The sequence below is a fragment of the Heteronotia binoei genome, chromosome 3 (genome assembly GCF_032191835.1).
Source record: "Heteronotia binoei isolate CCM8104 ecotype False Entrance Well chromosome 3, APGP_CSIRO_Hbin_v1, whole genome shotgun sequence".
Taxonomy (NCBI): Eukaryota; Metazoa; Chordata; class Lepidosauria; order Squamata; family Gekkonidae; genus Heteronotia; species Heteronotia binoei.
The window spans coordinates 81,892,156-81,914,451 of record NC_083225.1 but is presented as its reverse complement, the minus strand read 5'-3'; the positions used below and the strand labels follow the sequence as shown (position 1 = coordinate 81,914,451).

The window sequence follows — 22,296 nt, the reverse complement described above, 5'->3', positions numbered from 1 at the left end:
GGGTATTTTATCAGGCAGTGCCTCTCAGTAACAATACTATGCATGACTCACAAAACGAAGCAGCTTGGTTTTGGGGCAGTTTTTCTATGTCGTTATCAGTGGGGGATCCTCCTCGCACACTGCAATGTGCCTGGCATGACAGCATTACTTCTGGGTGATGTCATCAAGCTGGGCATGTTTGTGACACGCCAGTGCTTTCTAGCTCTTCTGAACCAATGAACCACAATTCATTCAGATTTTTTTTTTTTTTACATGAAATGAACTGAACCACCAATTCGGGCAAATGAAACCAAGAAATGAAACAAACCACCATTTTCACATTCTGTGCCGTCACCACTCCCAATCTTCCCATCCCATCACAGAACACAAGTTCCCCTGATAAACCAATTACCAGGCTCCATCATTAGCCTTGAAGATGATAAGAGATATGCAGGACAAGAAACCAATTAACAACACCTTCAAAACAGTTTAGACCCATTATCACGCATCCTGACCATTAGAACAGTTCCTCCGTGGAACAGGCTTCCTCAGGAGGAGGAGGGCTCTTTGCATCCAAGTAGGCTTTATATGAGGTTTTTAAACAGAGGTTAGATGGCCATCTGATAGCAATGAAGATACTGTGAATTTAGGGGCAGGTATTTGTGAGTTTCCTGCATTGTGCAGAGAGTTGGACTAGAGGACCCTGGAAGTCCCTTCCAACTCTATGATTCTTTAATTCTATGTTAACCATTGAAGGGAAACTGAGGGGTGAAAGGTACTTTGCTTCACACTTAAGACAATATAATTCTATAATCCAATGACAGATTTATGAAAATCATATTTTAATATTATTCCTTTTTTACATGGCCTTTCTTACAGTAGCTGGAACTTCTATGTTCCTGTGCCTTATGTGAACTTGGAGTTTTTAACTTATGTGAACTTGGAGTTTTTAAATGATTTACAATATAGCTGGTCTCTTGTGGAATATTAAGCTATTTAAAGGAAATTGGATCAAGGAGGAAAAGTGACTGGAGGAAAAATTAAACATTTTCTACATGCTGTGATCTCAATCACTTCCATTCAGTTAGTTGAACTGAAAATCCACAATGCAATTTGAAAATATAAATTATGAAGTACTTGTTAAAATATAAAAAAGATAAATACAAGACAGAAGATGCTGGAAAATCAAGGATAGTTTTACTGGCCTTTTTCAAAAACGGCAGTATGAAAAATGAAGAATGTCAGGGAAATATCAAGGGCAACTGTTTATTGACAACAGAAAGCTGAAGAATGAAGCAGCCCTCTGTGAATTTAGAATGACATTGAATTGGACACCCAAAGAGCAGAACATTTTTGTTTTCAGATCTCTGACAATAAAATGGTTTGGTTGAGTTCTAAGAATACCCTTTTTGTACATTTTTGTATGCTGTCAAACTTTGCTGTACAATTTTGTCTGTTATCAAACTTATGATGACTGATACTAGAAAAAAAGGCAAGGTTGCAGGATAGGGCACAGTATAATGGAATTACTGGGAAAAAATGCTTAGTTTGGTTTAAACTACAGAAGTACCTATAGAAGAGACTCCTGCTTCACCACTACACAAAAAAACCATTCCAGTGTAGTCACTTTCTTCTTTTTCTTTGAAAAATTCACAAACATACTTTATCTGTCAAGGCCATTATTGTCATCTCCCTTTCCTTTTCTGTTTAAGTACTATATGAAAAGTCTGAAATACCTTCATTTTTAAGAAAATCCTCCTGACATCAATGGCATTTACTTTTGTGGCTGAAATGTTGGGGAAAGAGTCCTATGGATTAAATATTTATGTTTTCAATAGTGGACTAGAAGCTATTGCTTACCAGTGACTGGCCTCAGATCATCCAGATGACTGCTAAAAAAATTCTTTTTGGAGTACATCAGCAGCTATTTGCTAGAGCATGCTAGACATAACTATAAAAAATAACCAATAAATAAACCAATGCAGAGCTTGTATTTGCCCCCCCAGTCGGAATGAAGAGGCAGACACAATTGTTGGGTTTTAAACCGGGCCGCTTTATTAAAATTAACAAATATAACTGGCAGGGGGGGGAGAAAACCGACCAGACAAGCCCTGGGGTCAACACCTGGACCCCGCCTTGTCCAAAGGGCGAGCCACCCTGCCCCCAGCACAAACCCACCGTAATCGGGTTGTAACTGAGCGGCCAGGCCTGCAACCATCACCAACCGGGCTGGAACAATCCCCATGGAAAGATCCACCCAGGTGAGGCTCCCTGTGTTCTGCATCACCGTACTGAGCTGTTTAGCCCATCTACGGTTCCTGCAGCCCACCGCACCAACGGTGCTAGGCCATAGGTGCTCCCCTGGAAAACCCTGTGGCCAAACCTCATCCAGCCTGCGACCAAACTAATACTCAACCAAACCTAACCTACTAGGCAGTACAAGGTAGGCGAAAAACACCCCCACATGGGCCAATTGTGCGGGAGTGAAAAAATTCCTACCTGGCCCCAAAAGGCGACCGGTATCCACCTGTACTGCCAATGGGAAGGGTGGGCGGGCAGAGAGCCGAAACAAAACTGCGTGATGAGGCGGGAGCTGGGGCTTATATAGCCCCAACTCCGCGCCCAGCAAAACACCCGTATGTCGGGTGATGTTGCTGCCCCTCCCTCCTGCCGGGGATGCAAAGGTGGCCCCCAGCCTATAGCCTGCAAGCAGGCTCAGCTGGGAAGGGGCCGGACCTTGCCCCCCCAGTCGGAATGAAGAGGCAGACACAATTGTTGGGTTTTAAACCGGGCCGCTTTATTAAAATTAACAAATATAACTGGCAGGGGGGGAGAAAACCGACCAGACAAGCCCTGGGGTCAACACCTGGACCCCGCCTTGTCCAAAGGGCGAGCCACCCTGCCCCCAGCACAAACCCGCCGTAATCGGGTTGTAACTGAGCGGCCAGGCCTGCAACCATCACCAACCGGGCTGGAACAATCCCCATGGAAAGTTCCACCCAGGTGAGGCTCCCTGTGTTCTGCATCACCGTACTGAGCCGTTTAGCCCATCTACGGTTCCTGCAGACCACCGCACCAACGGTGCTAGGCCATAGGTGCTCCCCTGGAAAACCCTGTGGCCAAACCTCATCCAGCCACCGCCAATGCCAAGCCTCTGCTAAGGCATTAGCGCCCCAATGGGTGGCCCAGAGCCAGCCGCACCCCCTGCCGAATTTCATTTAAAAAGGCCCGGTTGCCCAAATTAGATAAATGAACGCCATCCGGCCGGTACAGGTTGACTTGATCAACCCGAATGGCCGGATGAGGGAGGAATATTCCCAGTCCCTCCTCCATGGCCTTCTGAATGGCCCTATTGGCCTTACGTCTGGCCCGCTCGATTCCACCCGGAGAAATGGCATACCTCCACACCCTGCGCGGCAAAATTGCCGACCACACCAAAATGACCCCAGGCCACCTGCGACGAATTTCGCGGAGGTCAGCCAACGCCTGCTGGGAAAGAGCCTTCCCACGCAGCAACCCCAAGTCGTTCCCACCCAAGTGAACGACAAGAATGTGTGGAGGTAACGCCTTCCGCTCCAGAAACAAAAGTGGCATGATCCCAGGCCAGCGCAGCCCCCGACGACCCAGCCATTCGACAGTAGCCCACACACTGAGACCCAACTGGGTGCCCACAGGAGACCGTCTGGCGAAATGGGCAGCCCAAAAAACCATGCTGTGCCCGCAGATGAGAACCCGCCTTCTCTCACCCCGAGCCACAGCACCTGAAAAAACAAACAACAGTCAGCAAATGCACAAACAATTAACCAACCCCCCACCTACCTGCTAGGCGACCAGGGGGCGCACATAAGACTTATAAGCCGACGACCGCCATCGGCCAATGTGCCGAATGGCGGAGGGCGTATAGCCCATAGCAGCAGCTGTGGAAGCAGCCCCAATCCGGAAGGAGTGCGTCCCCAATTTGACGCCGGTTAGACCCAATCGAACCAGGGCCTTGGTTGTGACCGACCAAAACTGATATTTGGTGAGAGGGGAGGCGTCATCATGCCTAAGAAAAGGACCTTGGACCTCGCCCCTGAGCAGGGCGTAGCGGCGAACGGCCGTGACCGGACATAATTCCTGCAAAGCACACATGCCGATCGTGATGACGGCCCCCCTCTGCCTCTGATCAGTCTTGGACCTGCGAATCGTCAGAACCAGCTGACTATTGGTAATTTTTACATCTCCGGATTGGAGCGCCCTCCCCGAAGTGTCAGCCTTTGACTGCACCACCAGCTCGCTTACGCGCAGGGCCCCAAAAAAGGCCAACAGCGAGGCAGCGTGGAACAATGCCGCCTCAAATGGGGAAGAGCAGACACTAGGCCAACCCCCAAACAATCCACGGAGGACTGACGGGGATATGGGCTGTCTGTCATCCACCTGCCGGACCTGCTCCCGTGCCCAGCCTTCTAGCATCTTCTTAACTCTAAAATCTCCCGTGGCCTCCGCGAGGCCGCGGGCCTTGCTTTCAAAGGCCAGTGCTGCCAAGTGTCCCCTTATGGTTTTTAGCCCCAAGCCTCTTTCCTTTTGGTGCACGCAAAATTGCATGATGTGCGCCACGGGGATCGGCCAGCACTCCGGGAGTGAAACAGCCCTCCTGAACTCACCAAACTGAGCGGTCGCTCTGGCATATGCCTTCCTTGTACTAGGGGCTAGTGCCAACTGAATGGCCCTACCGGCTTCCTGTTCCCAAGCCTCCAGAGCTCCGCGGGCATTTCCGCCGGACATGAATCTGCCTCTGGGGCCAACTGCCGGAAACGCTCCATCTGTTGGCGAGACAGAGCATCCGCCACACCATTGCATACACCCAGTACGTGCCTAGCCAGGAATAAAACATTCAACCGGAGGCAACGCAGGGTAAAAAACCTGACCAGATTCATGACCGCCGCCGATTTAGAAGTCAAGGAATTGATAACATGTACTACAGCCATGTTATCACACCAAAACAGGACTGAATGGTTGGCAAGCTGCTCCCCCCACAGGCAAACGGCCACCAAGATGGGGAAAAATTCCAGAAACGTGAGATCTCTACAGAGCCCGCTATCCAACCATTCAGCAGGCCATTGCTCAGCACACCAATGGCCCCTAAAATATACCCCAAAACCGCTGGAACCGGAAGCGTCCGAAGAAATCTGAAGCTCTGCTTCGATCTTCAGATCCTCCCTCCAGAAAGAAACACCATTGAAGGATTCAAGGAACTGCTCCCAAACCTCCAGGTCCGCTCTCATTCCAGCATTGACACGGGCCCTATGGTGAGGGAGGCGCAGCCGGCCCATGGCGTCGCAAAAGCGTCGCAAAAAGGCCCTGCCTGGGGCCACCACTTTGCAAGCAAAGTTAAGGTGGCCCACCACCTGCTGTAATTCCAAAAGGGAAACTTTACGCTGCCCCTTCAAAGCGGCCAACCGTCTCTTAAGGTCAGAGACCTTATTTTCTGGTAAACGTGATGTCTGCTGGAGAGTATCCAGCTCAATACCTAAAAAAGTGAGGACCGTGCTGGGGCCCTCGGTTTTTTCGTGTGCCAGTGGCACCCCAAGCTCGAGGGCTAGCTCCTGAAAGGAGCGTAACAACCTGGCGCACTGCCCCGAACCTGCTGGACCGACGAAAAGGTAGTCGTCCAGGTAATGCGCCGTGTCGTTAACCCCCGTCCTAACCCTGAGCGCCCATTCCAAAAAGGAACTGAATCGCTCGAACGCTGCACAGGAAATGGAGCAGCCCATCGGCAAAGCCCGGTCCATATAGAATTTCCCTTCAAAGGAAAACCCCAGCAACTCAAAATCATCGGGGTGGACAGGCAAGAGGCGAAATGCAGACTTAATGTCGCATTTCGCCAACTCCGCCCCAACCCCGCAACCGCGAACTACTTTGACCGCCTGGTCAAAGGAAGTATAGCGCACCGAGCAAAGTTCCTCAGGAATAGCATCATTAACCGAAGCTCCCCTGGGGTAAGACAGGTGGTGTATAATCCGATACTCGCCGGCTGCCTTCTTGGGCACTACCCCCAACGGGGATACCCTCAAAGTAGGCACCGGCGGTGCATCGAAGGGTCCAAGGACCCTGCCTTCCTGGCATTCTTTGGCTATTTTTTCCCGGACCACATGTTCAAGTCCAACAACCGATCTTAGGTTGGGGGCTAAAAAGGGGGCCCTAATCCCCCTGTACGGAATCCGAAACCCCAGAGTAAAACCATCCTGTAAATAGCTAGCATCAGCCCTGCACGGATATGCGGCCAATAACCTACTGAGAGCCGGCAGGCGGATGGGGCTGGGCCCCTTTCCCAGGTGGCTGTGAACCGCCGCCGCCGCCTCCGGAACGCTTACCGCCCGCTCCAGGCTTTGATCTACTGCAGGCCGACAGCGCGTGGGGCCCACTGCACAGCGGACATTCATGACGGAATTTACAGGGCTTCCTGGGACAAACCCCCTTGGAAGCGAACTCCCAGCACAGCAACCGGGTTTGAACCGGCTGGCCCGCGGAAACGCGGGCAGCTGGGGTAGTCTGCTGTTGCTGTGATCTCTGCACCAAATGGCCACTGTCGGACCTATCCCCAGCATTTGGTTTTGCTGGAGCCATCAGCTGCAACCACAGCTGCTGGTTTATTTGGTCCCACGGCATTCCAGGATTGACGGCGGCCCACATCCGGAAAGCTTCATCGTACTGCAGCCAGGCTGCACCGGCGAAGTCCGTATAAGCCCTATAGACTATGTCTATATACTGAAAGAGGGCAGCCGCCCTAGCCGGCTGTGCTCTTGCGATAAACCCGGCATAAATCAGAAAGCCGGGCAACCAATTTGCCCAGGCCCTGTCAATCTTCCTACGCTTTAGCTTTTCCTTGTCCCTGTCGTCGAGCTCGTCCTAATTTTTCTTTTCGAGCTCTCTAAACAAGAGACCAAAAACATCCACGTACTCCCCGCGGAGGATTTTCTCCCTCATGGCCGCCGTCAGATGGTCCCCCAAAGGCAAGGAAGTGTCACCGTAAGGGAGAGCATAAAAGGGGGTACTTGCGTAGGGGTTCGGGGGGTAGAACCACCCGCCCACTTGAGTTGCCGGCCACGCCCCCTGCACTTGAGCCCCCTGCTGACCACCCCAAGGCAAAAAGCCAGGTGTGGGCAGTGAGGGAGGGGCTGCGGGCGGCACCCCAGCGCCCACCTGCTGACCAATATGGGCAGGAACTGCACTGGACAGCAAACTGGGTGTATGCAAACCCCAAGCCCACGGCTGAGCGGGGCCCAACTGTTCACTGGCACCTAGCCACCCGGGCCCCCATCCCACCCCGCTCACCCCCGTCAGATGGGGGGTTGGCTGGGCGGGGCCCCAAGGCCAACCTTGAACCGGCAGAATAAGGGGCTTACCACCATCACCCGGTAGGACGCCCGAACCTCCAGGGGGCTGTGGCACCCCACTGCCAGATGCACCGTCGCCCGATGGCATGCCCGATGGGCCCTCGCCGGGGTCCTCTTCTTGATCAGGTTCCAGCGGCGTTTCAGGCTCAGAAGGCCCACCCTGCAAAGCAGACAGCCGTGCAAGCAACTCTGATTCAAAAGTCAGCCATGCCGACCGGCCGGTGGCACGGCGACGCCCCTCCCAAATGGGGGCACCCCTGGCAACCCGGTCCTGTTCGAGGGCGTCCAACTGACTCATAATAGCGAGTCGAACCCGCTTGCTCTGACCCTGCTCCTCGGCCGGGGCTCCTTGCTGGCCCCGCCCACAGGGAGGGCGGGCGGGCTGCTTGCCCTTGGACTTGCCCTGTCCTTTCTTTGGTGCCATCCTCAACTGGTGAACAGCAAATAACAAAGGCTGGTCCTTACCGGCCTCCTGAAAACCCCTCTCAGCCCCACCCGCCTCCACTAATATGAGGAAGATAGAGATGTAGGTAATGGGTTAGGACCCAAACTACCAGGCCACAAACCCGGGCGCAAGCAACACCCCTCACACTCCCAACCCCGAGGAGGGGGGAAGGGGGGGGCGTTGGGAGAGGGAGGGGGAGCCTGAAAAATGAGCCCCAGCACAAGGCAGTTGAAGTGGGTACCCTGGACTATGCTCCCAGAGAAGAAAACAGGGGGGGAAGGGGTGGCACCACCCCCTAAACAAGCAAAACAGGGGCCCAATCACCCTCCAAGAGGGAAAAATGACGCACCGTGGTGGCCTGAAGACCCCCAGGGGAAGGCTGCTGCCTAATAATGGCCAGTCGCCTGCGCTCCCTTGGACCAGGGGCCGCTTCGCGCTGCCCTGATTCGGGCAAAGCAATGGAAGTGGGAATGCCCAACAAAATGCCCCTGGGCTGGGCCACCCCGAGGAGCCTTAAGCAGGGAGCGCCGCGCTGACCCGACCCATCCCGGCCACCCCCGAGCCTCCAACCACACTGGGCCTTAGCCCCAACACGTGACTCAGCCTCCGCAAGCGCCTCGCCGCGCAAAGCCCACGCCGCGCCGAACAGCTGATCCCCGAAGCCGCTGCTACGAAGCCGCCGCCGCGCCGCGTGTCTCAGACGTCCCTTGCTGCCTCCGCAAGCGCCTCGCCGCGCGAAGCCCACGCCGCGCTGAACAGCTGATCCCCGGAAGCCACTGATGCTACGAAACCGCCGCCGCGCCGCGTGTCCCGGACGTCCCTCGTTGCCCAGGCCTTAACCCTGAGCTCCGACCCACGTGGCTCTCTCACAGAGAGCCGAAACAAAACTGCGTGATGAGGCGGGAGCTGGGGCTTATATAGCCCCAACTCCGCGCCCAGCAAAACACCCGTATGTCGGGTGATGTTGCTGCCCCTCCCTCCTGCCGGGGATGCAAAGGCGGCCCCCAGCCTATAGCCTGCAAGCAGGCTCGGCTGGGAAGGGGCCGGACCTTCTGTTTCCTTAATACTTTAACCATAGGATTAAATCAAATAAATACAAAGATTTTACTAATAGCCTGTTCATACAGTCCCAAACAGAGTTGCAAAAGTCTAGTCTTCTGACTTCAGTGAATTTAAAAAGGTGTAATTCTGTTTAGTACTGCACCATATAAAGTATGGAAAATTTAATGTAGAGAGTTCATAAGTAGCTGAGTAATGCACTGGTGATGAAAAATAAAAATAAGATAGAAGGAAGGGAGATCAGCTGGGTCTTCAGAGACATAAAATATTTATGTAGGCTAAAGTTTTTGAAATAAATCTTGATGCCATTAACATTCAGTGCTTCAGTTGCCTGACATAGTAAAAGAAACAGAATGATATTTGATTTCATTATAATTTATTTCGTAGGTCTCATAGTCAAATTTGATCATAAAAAGGGTTGGAATGCAGGAAGTCAAGCCTGGCTTAAAAAATTAAATTATTTGCCTATATTCACTAAAAACTATAAATGTATGTTTTTGTGTGTGTATATATACACACACACACACACACACACACATATTGGTGTTGGACTGGATGGGCCATTGGCCTGATCCAGCATGGCTTCTCTTATGTTCTGATGTTATGTCTGGTAGGGAAAATCCTCTTCATCTTGCATTTTTAACAAATAAAAAATAGCACCAAGGTTGGCAGGGTTTCAAACATGGTAATCTGTTTCCTGTCTGCTTTGCAACAATCTGGTTCCAACATCTCTAGGTAAACATAAAATCATAATTTGAACAAAACTAAACAAACCTGAGTCAGATGGAGGTGATGAGAGAGGAGGTCCTGCAACTGATGGACAAATTAAAAACTAATAAATCACCAGACCCAGATGGCATACATCCAAGAGTTCTGAAAGAACTCAAAGGTGAACTTGTGGATGTCCTGTCAAAATATGTAATCTTTCATTGAAATCTGCCTCTGTTCCTGAGGACTGGAAGGTAGCAAATGTCACCCCCATCTTTAAAAAGGGTTCCAGAGGAGATCCGGGAAATTACAGGCCAGTCAGTCTGACTTCAATACCGGGAACGTTGGTAGAAACCATTATCAAAGAGAGAATGAGTAGGCACATTGGTGAACACAAGTTATTGAGGAAGACTCAGCATGGGTTCTGTAAGGGAAGAACTTGTTTCACTAACCTGTTAGAGTTGAGGGGGTGAACAAATATGTGGACAAAGGTGACCCAATAAATGTTGTTTACCTTGACTTCCAGAAAGCTTTTGATAAACTTCCTCATCAAAGGCTCCTTAGTAAGATCAAGAGTCATGGAGTAAAAGGACAAGTTCTCTTGTGGATCAAAAGCTAGCTAATTAATAGGAAGGAGAGAGTGAGTATAAATGGGCAATTTTCACAGTGGAAGATGGCAAGCAGTGGGGTGCCACAGGGCTCAGTACTGGGTCCCATTCTCCTTAACTTGTTCATTAATAATTTGGAGTTGGGAATAAGCAGTGAAATGGTTAAATTTGCAGATGACACTAAATTGTTCAGGGTGGTGAAAACCAGAGAGGATTGTGAGGCACTACAAAGGGATCTGCCTAGGCTGGGTGAGTGGGTGTCAATGTGTTAGATGTGGTTCAGTGTGGCCAAGTGCAAAGTAATGCACGTTGGGGCCAAAAAGCCTAGCTATAAATACAAGTTAATGTGGTGTGAACTGGCAGAGACTGACCAAGAGAGAGATCTTGGGGTCGTAGTAGATAACTCACTGGAAATGTCAAGACAGTGTGTGATTGCAATAAAAAAGGCCAATGCCATGCTGGGAATTTTTAGAAAGGGAATTGAAAACAATTGAAAACAGTGTAATGCCCCTGTATAAATCGATGGTGTGGCCTCATTTGGAGTACTGTGTACAATTCTGGTCACCGCGCCTCAAAAAAGATATAGCATTGGAAAAAGTGCAGAAAAGGGCAACTAGAATGATTAAGGGTTTGGAACACTTTCCCTATGAAGAAAGGTTAAAACACTTGGGGCTCTTTAGCTTGGAGAAACGTCGACTGCGGGGTGACATGATAGAGGTTTACAAGATTATGCATGGGATGGAGAAGGTAGAGAAAGAAGTACTTTTCTCCCTTTCTCACAATACAAGAACTCATGGGCATTTAATGAAATTGCTGAGCAGTTGGATTAGAACAGATAAAAGGAAGTACTTCTTCACCTAAAGGGGGTTAACATGTGGAATTCACTGCCACAGGAGTTGGCAGCTACAAGCATAGACAGATTCAAGAGGGGTTTGGATAAGCATATGAAGCAGAGGTCCATCAGTGGCTATTAGCCACAGCTTATTGTTGGAACTCTCTGCCTGGGGCAGTGATGCTCTGTATTTTTGTGCTTGGGGGGGGGGGGCACAGTGGAAGAGCTTCTGGCCCCACTGGTGGGCCTCTTGATGGCACTTGGGCTTTTTTGGCCACTGTGTGACACAGAGTGTTGGACTGGATGGGCAATTGGCCTGATTCAACATGGCTTCTCTTATATTCTTAAATAGCTCAACCAAAGACAATACCATATAGGTAAGACTTTGCCCCACCCCAGTTGGAAGAAAGAGTCAGGCATAAAAGCTTGGGTAAACTAAAGGCAACTTCATTTTAACTGACATGAATAAATAGCAAGGGCCAAAACTAGTTTAGAGAATGTTCAAGGCCAGGCGTCACACCTGACCCCTCCTTTGCCATAAAATGGGTGAGCTGCCCTGCCCTTAGTTAGAACCATCTTGAGGTGGCTTACAGCAGGCTGGCAAAGCCAGTGGGCTATGTCCTGAAGATCCAGCTCCCAAGCAGCATGACTTAAGGGGAGGATCTATCCAATGCAATCCCAAAAGGCAGTGTGCATTCCTCAGCCTGGGCTGCACAACCCAAGGGGTGATCCTGCAAGACCCCTACCCCCCCCCCCCAAAAAAAATCAGGGTGCTAACTGGTGCTTACAAAACTGCATCTCAATTCCCAAATGCAACCCAGCCATCACCAAGGCCAAGCCACTACTTAGTCTCTTGTGCCCACCAGAAGGCCTAAAAACCTCCCATAGCCCTTGCTGCAGATCTTCCAGGACTACAGCATTCCCCTTCCCTGAAATATGGATGGCATCGCCCTGTTAGAGATTCGGAAATTCGATCCATATGTTGGGGCATATCAAGGAGTGGCCTGAACCAGTCTTTTTAGATTTCCCTGAGCTTTTTAGATTTCCCTATTTGCTTTATGTTGGGATCTATCAATACCGCTAGGGACAGAAACACCCCTCCAATCTAGGAGTGGTAGCAGACCACACTATCAGAAACCCAGGCCATTTGCTCTGAATGACCTGCAGGTTCTTCTTGGCCTGCAATACCAGGGCTTTCCCTTTAACCAGACCCAGGTCATTGTCACCCATGTGGATGCAGTTTGTGAGGGGGGGCAGCATCCCCTGGAAACATCAGTGACAAAAGACCCAGCCCTGGTACCCTCACCACTCAAGAGTAGCTCACTGGCTGGGCTCCAGCTGTGAGCCAATAGCCAACTCTTGGCCTGAAGAGCTGACCAAAACATAAAGCTGTGCCTGCAAATGAGAACTCAACATCTCTTGCCAGACTAAACCCCCTTCTGACGCTGGTTATATTTTTGAATGCCTAATAGTGATATATGCCTTGTCTTCAACCAGCTGAAGATTCTGAACCAACAGAGCCCCACTATAAGCATTCCTATGGGACTGCAGGACAAGCTCACTAACTTTGAGGCCCCCACAAAATGCTACCAAGTGTTGCTGCATGAAAAAGACAGGCCTCACATTCAGAACTCCCCCCTCCAGGCCTCATGTAGATCCTTGAGGACTGAAGGAGAAATGGGCTGCCTCACAGTTCTATGCGGGCCATATTCACATACCCAGTCCTCCAGCATCTTCTGCAATCAGAAGCCACTGGTATCCTCCTTGAAATCCAAGGCCTTACTGGTGAAAGCCAGTGGTGAAAGTCAGCCCCTAATTGATTGTACAGCCAAACCTTTACTTTTTAGGAGTAGTGGAGCAAATGCTCCACAGGGACTGGCCAATCCTTGCAGTACCCTACCTCAGACCTAAATCCATTGAACTGCCAAACAGTGCATTCACAGGTGCTCTCCTCGTACTAGGGGCAATGGCTAGTCCTATTGCTCTGCAAGCATCAGATCTTCAATCAGCCATAGCTCCAGAGGCATTCTTGCTGGTTGTTGATCAGCTTCTGGGGCCAGCTGACAAAACCTCTCTAGCTGTTTATGAGAGAGCATCAGCCACCCTACTGTTGATCCCAGGCACATGTTTGTCAAAAAACAGTATGATGAGCCACTGGCAACACAGAGTGAAAGCACACACTAACATCATAACCCATGGAGGCCTGGATGTGAGGGAATTAATTACATGAACCACCACCAGATTGTCACACCAAAAATGGATCATGTGGTTAGCCAGATAGTTCCCCATAGCCAGAGCCACCAGGATGGGGAAGAACTCAATGAAGGTGAAGTCCCTGTTCAAAGATGCTGACACCCACTCCTGAGGCCACTCTTATGTGCATCAGTGTCCATGAAAATAAACTCCGGATCCCTGAGAACCAGCTGCATCAGAGGTGACCTGAAGCTCAGCTTTGAGCTTTGTGTCCTCCCTCCAAAAAGAAACCCCATTAAAGGAGCCCAAAAAATTCCTGCCATACCATGAGATTGGCATGCATACTACTGGTGATCCAAATCCATTGGTAAGGAAGGCAAACCCCAGCCATAGCATCACAGAGCCTCCAGAAAAAGTCCTCCATAGGGGCCACAACTTTGCATGCAAAGTTGAGGTACCCCACCAACTGCCGTAGGTCATGCAGGGTAACTTTCTTTTTGCCCAGAAAAGTGGTAACCCTAGTTTGCAAATCCCACAGTTTATGAGTAAGGAGATGAGACATCTGCACAATTGTGTCAAGCTCAACCCACAGAAAAGTCATCCTCTGAGTGGAGCCCTCAGTGTTTTCCTGCACCACGAACTCCAAGATCATCTGACAGATTCACAAAGCCATTTAGCAACTGAGTACATCAGCCAGTACCTAAAGGACCTACAAACAAAAAGTCATCTAAGTAATGGGCAACCTCTCATAAACCTATCCTATCACAGTGCCCACTTGAAGAACAAACTGAAGCACTCAAAAGCAGCACATGATGGAGAACAGCCCATGGGGTAAAGCCCTATTCATGTAAAATTGCCCTTCAAAGAAAACCCCAGTGACTCAGAATCATCAGAGTGCACCAGGAGAGGGTAAAATGCAGACTTGATGTCACATTGAGCCATCTCAGCCCCAGGACCAGTGTTGCACCACATGGGCCTGCCTTGCTAAAAGATGTATACGTTATGGAACACAAATGTCTGGGTATGGCATTGTTGACTGACTCTCCCAGGGGATAAGGAAGGTGATGAATAAAATGGTCTCACCAGGAACTTTCATGGGCACAATCTTCAAAGGAGAGATGTGCAGATTTGGTAGTGGAGGTATGAGGAGAAAGGAACAGTATCCTGTCTCTGCCAATTCTTTTCCTATTTTATCCCACACAACCTGTTCCATACCCTTAACTGAACTAAGGTTATTAGCCATAAATGGGGCTCTAGGGCCTTGAAAGGGAATTTGAAAACCAAACTTAAAACCTTGAAACAAATATACCACTGTCCACTTTTGGGGGATATTTCTGCAGTTAAACTTCAACAGTTCTCAGTTTTAATGAGCTGGACCCCTTTACCATAAGGCTGATTGGATCCCCCCACCCTGCTTTTTCTGTCCTCTATGTGGTCTAGCCCTAAACTAAGTTGTGAAGGAATGGGACTCACCATACATTCATGGCAATAAGAACAGGATTTCCTGTTGCATACCCCTAGGAGCCAAATTCCCAGCAGAGCAGGCAGGGTTGAACCACCTGCCCCACGGAACCACAGGATTCAGAAGTTGTCTGTAGGCAGTGTACCACATGACCACTGTTTGAGCAGTCATACAGATTGGTCTGAGTAGGAGGCATCACCGACAGTCAAAATTGTGGTAGAATTTGATCCACTGAAGGAAAGGATTCATGGCTACCTTTATACAAAATTCTTCACCATATTGCAGCCAAGCCAGGCAAATGAAACCTGTGTAGCTTTTGTACATTACATCAAGGTATTGGAACAGTGAGGCCGATAATCTTGTATATTTCTGTTTGTAGGGATAACTGACTAAGCCTTACTTGTGAATTGCCCTTACAGACAAAGTCAATCAGTTACTTGTCTAGGTTTTCAGGTTATTTCCTGTGCCCTTATTTGCATCACTCCTACATGTTTTTTGGATATGGATATTCCACATACTGTCTACAAGTGTACTGAAGACTCCTGCATTTTAAAAGGATGTTTCTAAGAAATGTTAAGTTGCTTCTTTTTTGTACTGCTAACTGTGAGGGAAATTTTAATTCCTTTAACAAATAACAAATGTAAGTCAAAGTAGCATAAAATTAAATTACTTCCACTAAAATGGAATTCTTGAATCTCAATCCTGTTTTGATACACATGCTGTTGGGAAGTGATGTAAAGACTCCCTTTAGCTCTAGACATATCTTTGCAAGGTCAGCTACTGTACATATAGAAGTTCCTTTTAAAACATTTCATTATTGTAAGAATTTTGGCTGTGACACCATTTGGCTATATATCACTATATTCCATTTTTTATTACTTGGGTTTCATACTACTTTTTTTTATTTTAACAGTCTCTCTCTTCCCCTCAATGCTGTTTTGCCAAATCATTGCTATTACTACTCCAAAGAAGAAACTAATCTACAGGGTGTATACAACTTCCCAGGGAGCCTTCAGATTTAGAGTTTTTATTGCTCATAATAGAGCTAATCTATTCTGTGTATTTTCATTTTTCAGGACATTGAAGCAGTTGTGAAAGCTAAGCAGCCGGATGTGGAAGGGATTTTGTCTAAAGGGCATCATTTGTACAGGGAAAAACCAGTCACTCAACCAGTAACGGTAATGAAGCAACCTTAATAATATCCATTAATGCATAATAGGTTATGCTTTCCCAGTCGTACACTTGTCCTTTATGTGATCTATCTGAAATCTATGCAAGAACATGAAGTTTTTCTGTGATACCATGGAGACACAAATGTTATGCTTTCAGCTGGAACTCTTTATGAAACTGAACATATCTCTGACTGTAGTATTTCTTCCTTCTACTCCAAACATCCTGACTGCAACAAGATCCACAGTTATGTCACTAGAAAGGACATGTGAACAAACGGTGTATAAGGGATAAGAAGTCTAGCTTATATATTGTGACATCCCTATGTTTTGAGTGTTATTTGTGAAAGAAAACTCTACCCCCACCTTTTAGTATGTTTTAAAATAATGTAACCTAGGTTTATTACAATGGCTATGGTGTGTGTGACCATTGTTGTGAGTTGTGACATAAAGGGTGCATTCACACATGCTAAATAACATGCTTGGCAACTAGATTTAATGTAAGAATAGCAAGATCCACTTGCAAACAGTTGCCATGTGAAAACATCCAATGTTTATGACTTTGAAGCATAGGAGGTAGGAATATAAAAGAAGAAATAGATTTGTTTATTATGCCTTTGGTAGTGTTTAACTTTTGTGTTTAAAATAGCCGTTGGTTGAACCGTACTCATGTTTTCTTTCTCAGAGAACCAAATCACTTTAGAATTTAGAGCCTGCTTCAAGTCTGACAGCTGCTGCAGTTAAACCCCAATACGACAGAACCAACTTTAAGAGTTAATCAGAACTGCCAAATCGTTTAGTAAAAATAATGCCACAATAAATAATCTACTTCTTGTAGAATAAACTGCCTCTCAATTGAGATCACTTTTCTGTAGTAATCTCAGTCAGTTCCTTTCTTTCTTTGAACAGCAACTGCTAGAGTTGACAGCTCCCAGTTTTTCTCTCTTCCCTCTTAGCATTCTAACATTCTGACCCTCCTGAATGATTGTTACTAAGATCCTGTCCATTCAGAGCCTGGTGAAAGGGGATGGGTGCTCTCCACACAAAATAATGAGATTTCTGAGATTTCATTTCATATACAAATGTAGGAAAATATTTTGACTGGATAGTACATTATGTCTCACATGTCTCAAATCATACTTTCCATTGTGCATGCAGAAACATGTTTCAATAAATACAGATGTTTCTAGACAACTGTACCGGTGTTCTCTTGTCAGTGATATAATTACTGTCCCCCTTTAGATGTATTAAGAATGCTTATGGTGTAGTTTAATAGTTTTAAATAATTACAGCTTGATGGGGGCAATAATTCATAAGCATCCTGTGTCATGTAAGAGATGAAAAAAAGTTAATGGAATTTTTGAAATATTAGAAATTCATTTTCTACTGTATTATATTTTAATTACACACTGCTGTTTGTTTAATTACCACCCTGTGAAGCTAATTTTTGCTTCGTGGCAGTTGCAGAGACAGCAACATAACAGTGTACACATGATGTTTTTTTCAAATGGAATTATTTTCTTGATGCTTGAATTTACACATTCAGATTGCTTAGGGGCCTTCAGAAATTCGTGTTGTATTGTTAACTATGCACTTTCCTGACATAGTTTAAATGGAAAGGACTATTTTTATTTACTAAAGCCCAATGTTGGACTAGATGACCCTGGGGGTTCCTTCCAACTCTATGATTCTATATACAGTTATTTTCTTTAACTGTCTGGGAATTCTTCTTTTGGAGGAAGACTCCTTCCATTGAAAAAAATCTTCACCAATGAAACATTCCTTGCTTGTCAGAAGGGAATTATTAATACAACCCATACATTGAATAAACTTTATGAATATTAATAGTTTTTGTTATTTTCAGGTAGTCAAAGCATTATAAGCTAAACATTTTAATTATGAAGTAGGACTGAGTCAACAGGGATAATAATTTTACAAAACATTTTAATTAAACTTCAGAATTTTCTCCAAATGTGATAAAAATGTTTATCTATTCCAAGTTAAAGTAGTGCTGATTCAGAAAGTGTTGCCTTCACACTCAAGTAGCTTCATGGCATCATTACACAGCCAGATCTGATTAGCTATGTAGTGTCATGAAGTCATTGCACTCATAATGTGAATCCCAGTTGGCTGTGATGACTTTTCTCAGGAAAGAAATGTGATTTAAAACCACGGCACTGAAGCAGCAGCAAATCAGAGAAACAACAGCAGTGAAAAAGACTCTGAGCAAAATAAACAAGGTTATGTGGAAAACCATTCATATTAAAAATGACAAAATATTTAAGTGGTGGTGATAGCAGCCCTGTACAGTTTCCAAGGCAAGAGCCATTCAGAGATGGTTTGCCACTGCCTACCTCTCAGTATAGCCCTATTATTACATCCAGTATTAGTGATGCTGCCAGGCTTAGTAGTGATTTGGGACAGACATTTAAGAGATCAATTATTAGTGTGTGTTTATTATTAGTATGTGTTTTGGGGTTAAGGCAATGCAGGTCTCCTTGCTGAGATCCAGATAACTTGGAACTGTCCTTGCCTAGAATAAAAGTTAGCCTCTGGAGCGTTAAATTTCTGCTACTAGATTTCCGGCATTTTAATTAATTAATTAATCAATCAATTTTAGTATATTTCTATTCCGCCCATTTCCCGTAGGGCTCAGGGCGGAGTACAACATATGATAAAACAATAAAATACAATAAAAAACATTTAAAAAACAGGCAACTCAACAGCACTCAGAAAAGTTTAACATATTATCATGTATTGCCCAGCCTGGCTGTCTCACATCATGATATCTCATAGAGATGGCAGATGTTAATCCATTTTATAGCACAGGTGGGCTATAGGGGAGGCCAAACAGATCAAGAATAGACACCTGCAGCCTCAACTAAAAGCCTGGCGGAACAGCTTCGTTTTACAGGCCCTATAGAAGGCTAATAAGCCAGGTAGGGCCCGGATCTCTGTAGGGAGCTGATTCCACCAGGTTGGGGCCAGAACTGAAAAAGCCCTGGACCTAGTTGAGGCAAGGTGGGCATCTCTTGGGTGGGGGATGGCCAACAGATGTTGGGAGGCTGAACGTAATGACCTCCTGGGCATATATGGAAGGAGACAGTTCCACAGGTATGTTGGTCCCAGGCCATGTAAAGCTTTAAACGTTAGAACTAAAACCTTGAAGCGGATCTGGTGCTCAATGGGCAGCCAGTGCTGACTGCGGAGCGCTGGCTGAATGCCCACCTGTAAAAGTGGTGCAGTCAGCAGGTGAGCCACCGCATTCTGCACCCACTGCAGATTCCAGATCAATCTCAAGGGTAACCCAGAGTAGAGCAAGTTACAGTAGTCTAGTCTGGAAGTAACCATTGCATGGATCACTGTAGCCAGGTCTTTGGGGATAGATATGGTGCTAGCTGCCTGATCTGTCGAAGATAACAAAAGGCAGACCCAGCAACCTTCATGATCTGGGCCTCCATGGAAAGGGAGGCATCCAAGGTCACTCTCAAGTTCTTCACCTGTTGGCCTGGCACCAATGTGGCACCGTCCAAAACTGGGAGCTGGATGCCCATACCCACCCCAACTCAGGTACAGGGCCTCCATCTTTACAGTGAAATGGCTGAAGCTACCATTGAACCCACATGAGATGTTTTAAACTCAACTGAGCTGGCACTTCTCTGCAGCTTTCTTTCTGACATAGATATTACATTTTTGTATGTGTGTTTGTGTATTTTCCCCACAATTGAAGCATGCTTATCGAAGTAGATTATTGTCTGATGGTTTCACCTTCACCCCCATTTTCATTTTTACTGTGAAAAGAAACTAACAAAATACCCTACCTGAGCAGCATTAGAGTAGTGTATCTAGCAGTCCTGTTTTAGTTGACAAACTTAACCTTGCTTCATCACAGGTTTTGCAGCACGTTTGACAAGTCTTTCTTTCAGTTTTGATATAATAAAAGGAGAAAAAGCATAGCATTAACTCAAACGCAAGACAAAAATATTTATATCTTGTTGACATGAAGTTTTCTTGAGGGCAAACATAAACAAGATGGCAGTTACAATCTGCCAACTATCATTTTCTCAAATAAATATTGCAAATGGAAAGCATTGTGTATATGTGTGTTTAATCTATATGTAGTCACACTTGAACTGCATATTTTCCTGGAAACTTTTAAAATTTATTTTCTCTAAGTTGGAAACATAGTTGCTTCTGGAATCCATGTAAATATACCAACTGGTTTTTTCATAGATTTCTGAAATATCTGACAGTGTTAAAAAGATTATATATTACAGCAAAGATACAAGCATTAACTATTATCAGTCCCTTCTGAGAAATAATGTGCCTCATGAAAGAATCTGTCTGAATACTGTTTTCCCTTTTTGACTTTGGTCCTTGTAACTGGTATGGAACGTAAAAATATATGGTATGACAGGTGAATCCTCTACTTTTGCTTCATTTGGTTCAATGCTACTTCTGCCTTAGTAATATACCATGGTATACATGCAGCAATATAAAATAACTAGTGCCCAGTGACATGGACAAACTAGAAGGGAAAAATAACCATGGAAATGGCCTTGCCCCCCCCCCCCACACAGGAGGGAAGGAAGAACAGGTGATCTTCCTGCCCAATCCCTGGCCCACCTAGGATTGCCAGGTTCCTTTGCCATGCCAGCGGGGAGATTGGGGGACATTCCAGGATGTCCCCATCACAATTACATCATCAGGAAGTGATGTCATCATGTTGGTGATATCGCACAGCAACACTCTGGGTTTGGGACAAAACTCTATGGTAAAACTGACTTTAAACCATAGAGTTTTGCCCTCAAACCAGAGTGTCACTGCACAACATCCCCCAACTCAGCGATGTTGCTGTTTGGAGACAGGGTTCCACCTGCCAGCCAGCTGGCTAGTGTTCTACAGAAGACCTGAAATTTGGGGAAACTCCTGCCAGGACCTGAAACTGGCAACCCTAACCCCCTCCCCAGTCTACGCCGCAAAAATACCAAGGGGAAAACGCTTGTTAGCTCCCAGGTTGACTTTGAATTACAAGGATTCCCTTTACCTCAGTGTAAAAGAAGCAAAATCTCATGTGAAAGGAACCAGACATAATCCAAATATTATTTAGTTATTTTTATATCAGCTATGCAGCAATGAAGATTTTAAAGCAACAAGGTTCATTCCTTCATTTCAACATCTTATTACAGATTCCTCAATTTAAAGAGGATAAAAATCTCTAAAGAACAACAAAATCCCAAAAAGTTAAATTCTCCATTTAACCCAAGAAGACAAAGTTCTGCAGTACTTCCTCTCAACCCCAGTCAACAAATTCTGCCCCCAACAGAAATCTCAACAAATTCTAGCACATCTTACCTCAGTGCTGACTTTTCTTACTTAAATGTTAAAACTCCACAATAGTAGGTTATAAATTATGGTAATTTCACCAGTTTCCAAGAGCAACATGGCAATAGAATGAGTTGGCCATTCTCATCCAATTGGAGCAGTCTGGCTGAGAGATTCTACATCAGAATTCTTAAGACTCATGCAGAAGTGATACAGCATAACCTAAAAAGGACACAGAGAGAGAGAGGGGTCATAGGCTTCTTTTCCAACTCCACTACTCTTGAGTTTTGCTGCTACATTTATTATTTTTTTTACAGGGTATCGTCTCTCTCACACCCTATTCTGACATCACCCTGGCCAAATTTGCTCTACAACTGGCTCTGGATTTTTTCTGTTGAGGGTCTCTCAAAAGAGATGTGGAACTCTTTGCCAAATCATTTTGCCATAAAAGAAAATAATTCTAATTCCATGTGGATTCCTCTTAGTTATCGTGGGTCATGCCACCCTTTTAATGTTTCCCTTACGATACCAGCATTTCAACCCCTAAATGAGTGCTAGGTCACTTTCCCCAATTCTCATCCCAGAACATTAGGAAGCTGCCTAACTTCTGTCAGTAATACCACTCAGATCATAAGACACATCTGGAAATGTTGGATTTTGAGCCAGGTCTAAGCCTGAACCTGAATCAAACCTATATTTACTATAGACTAGAAATGTGTCTTTATGGGTAGTATGATCACATAGCGAGAGATGGTAATGTATGACTTTTGACATTCCTGGTTACTTTATGAAATTAAGTAAATCCACACAGTTTATAACAGCCTTATAGATTCATATGACTGTCTAAATTCTTGTGTGCTAAATCCCTAAGCAATCTTCTTTTATGTCTCTCAGTTACTAACTCCCCAACTTAATTTGACTTATTAGGGTTTGTAGAATCTTTCGGGATCAAGTGCCGTGTTCTACTGGAGAAAGTTTTCCTTCCAGACGTTTCGTTCTCAGCTGCGGAGAACATCCTCAGTGGCATTGCAGCCGGAGCAGGCGCTCAGACCTTCTTGGCTGCTGTGCATTGAGTGGGGCCAGGGCTGCTGGAGAGCTGCTATTTGTAGGCTGGAGGGGGTGTGATGAAAGGGCAAATCA

General features: G+C 46.3%; 1 protein-coding gene across 3 annotated transcripts in view; it reads left to right on the top strand.

The window, feature by feature from the left end:
- DMD (dystrophin) overlaps positions 1 to 22,296 on the top strand; it is a 1,885,017-nt gene that overhangs the window by 1,269,878 nt on the left and 592,843 nt on the right. For all 3 annotated transcript variants that reach the window (XM_060234097.1, XM_060234096.1, XM_060234099.1), the window contains one exon: positions 15,739 to 15,840. In XM_060234097.1, the coding sequence (XP_060090080.1) occupies positions 15,739 to 15,840 (102 nt within the window). The remainder of the gene's footprint in view (positions 1 to 15,738; positions 15,841 to 22,296) is intronic.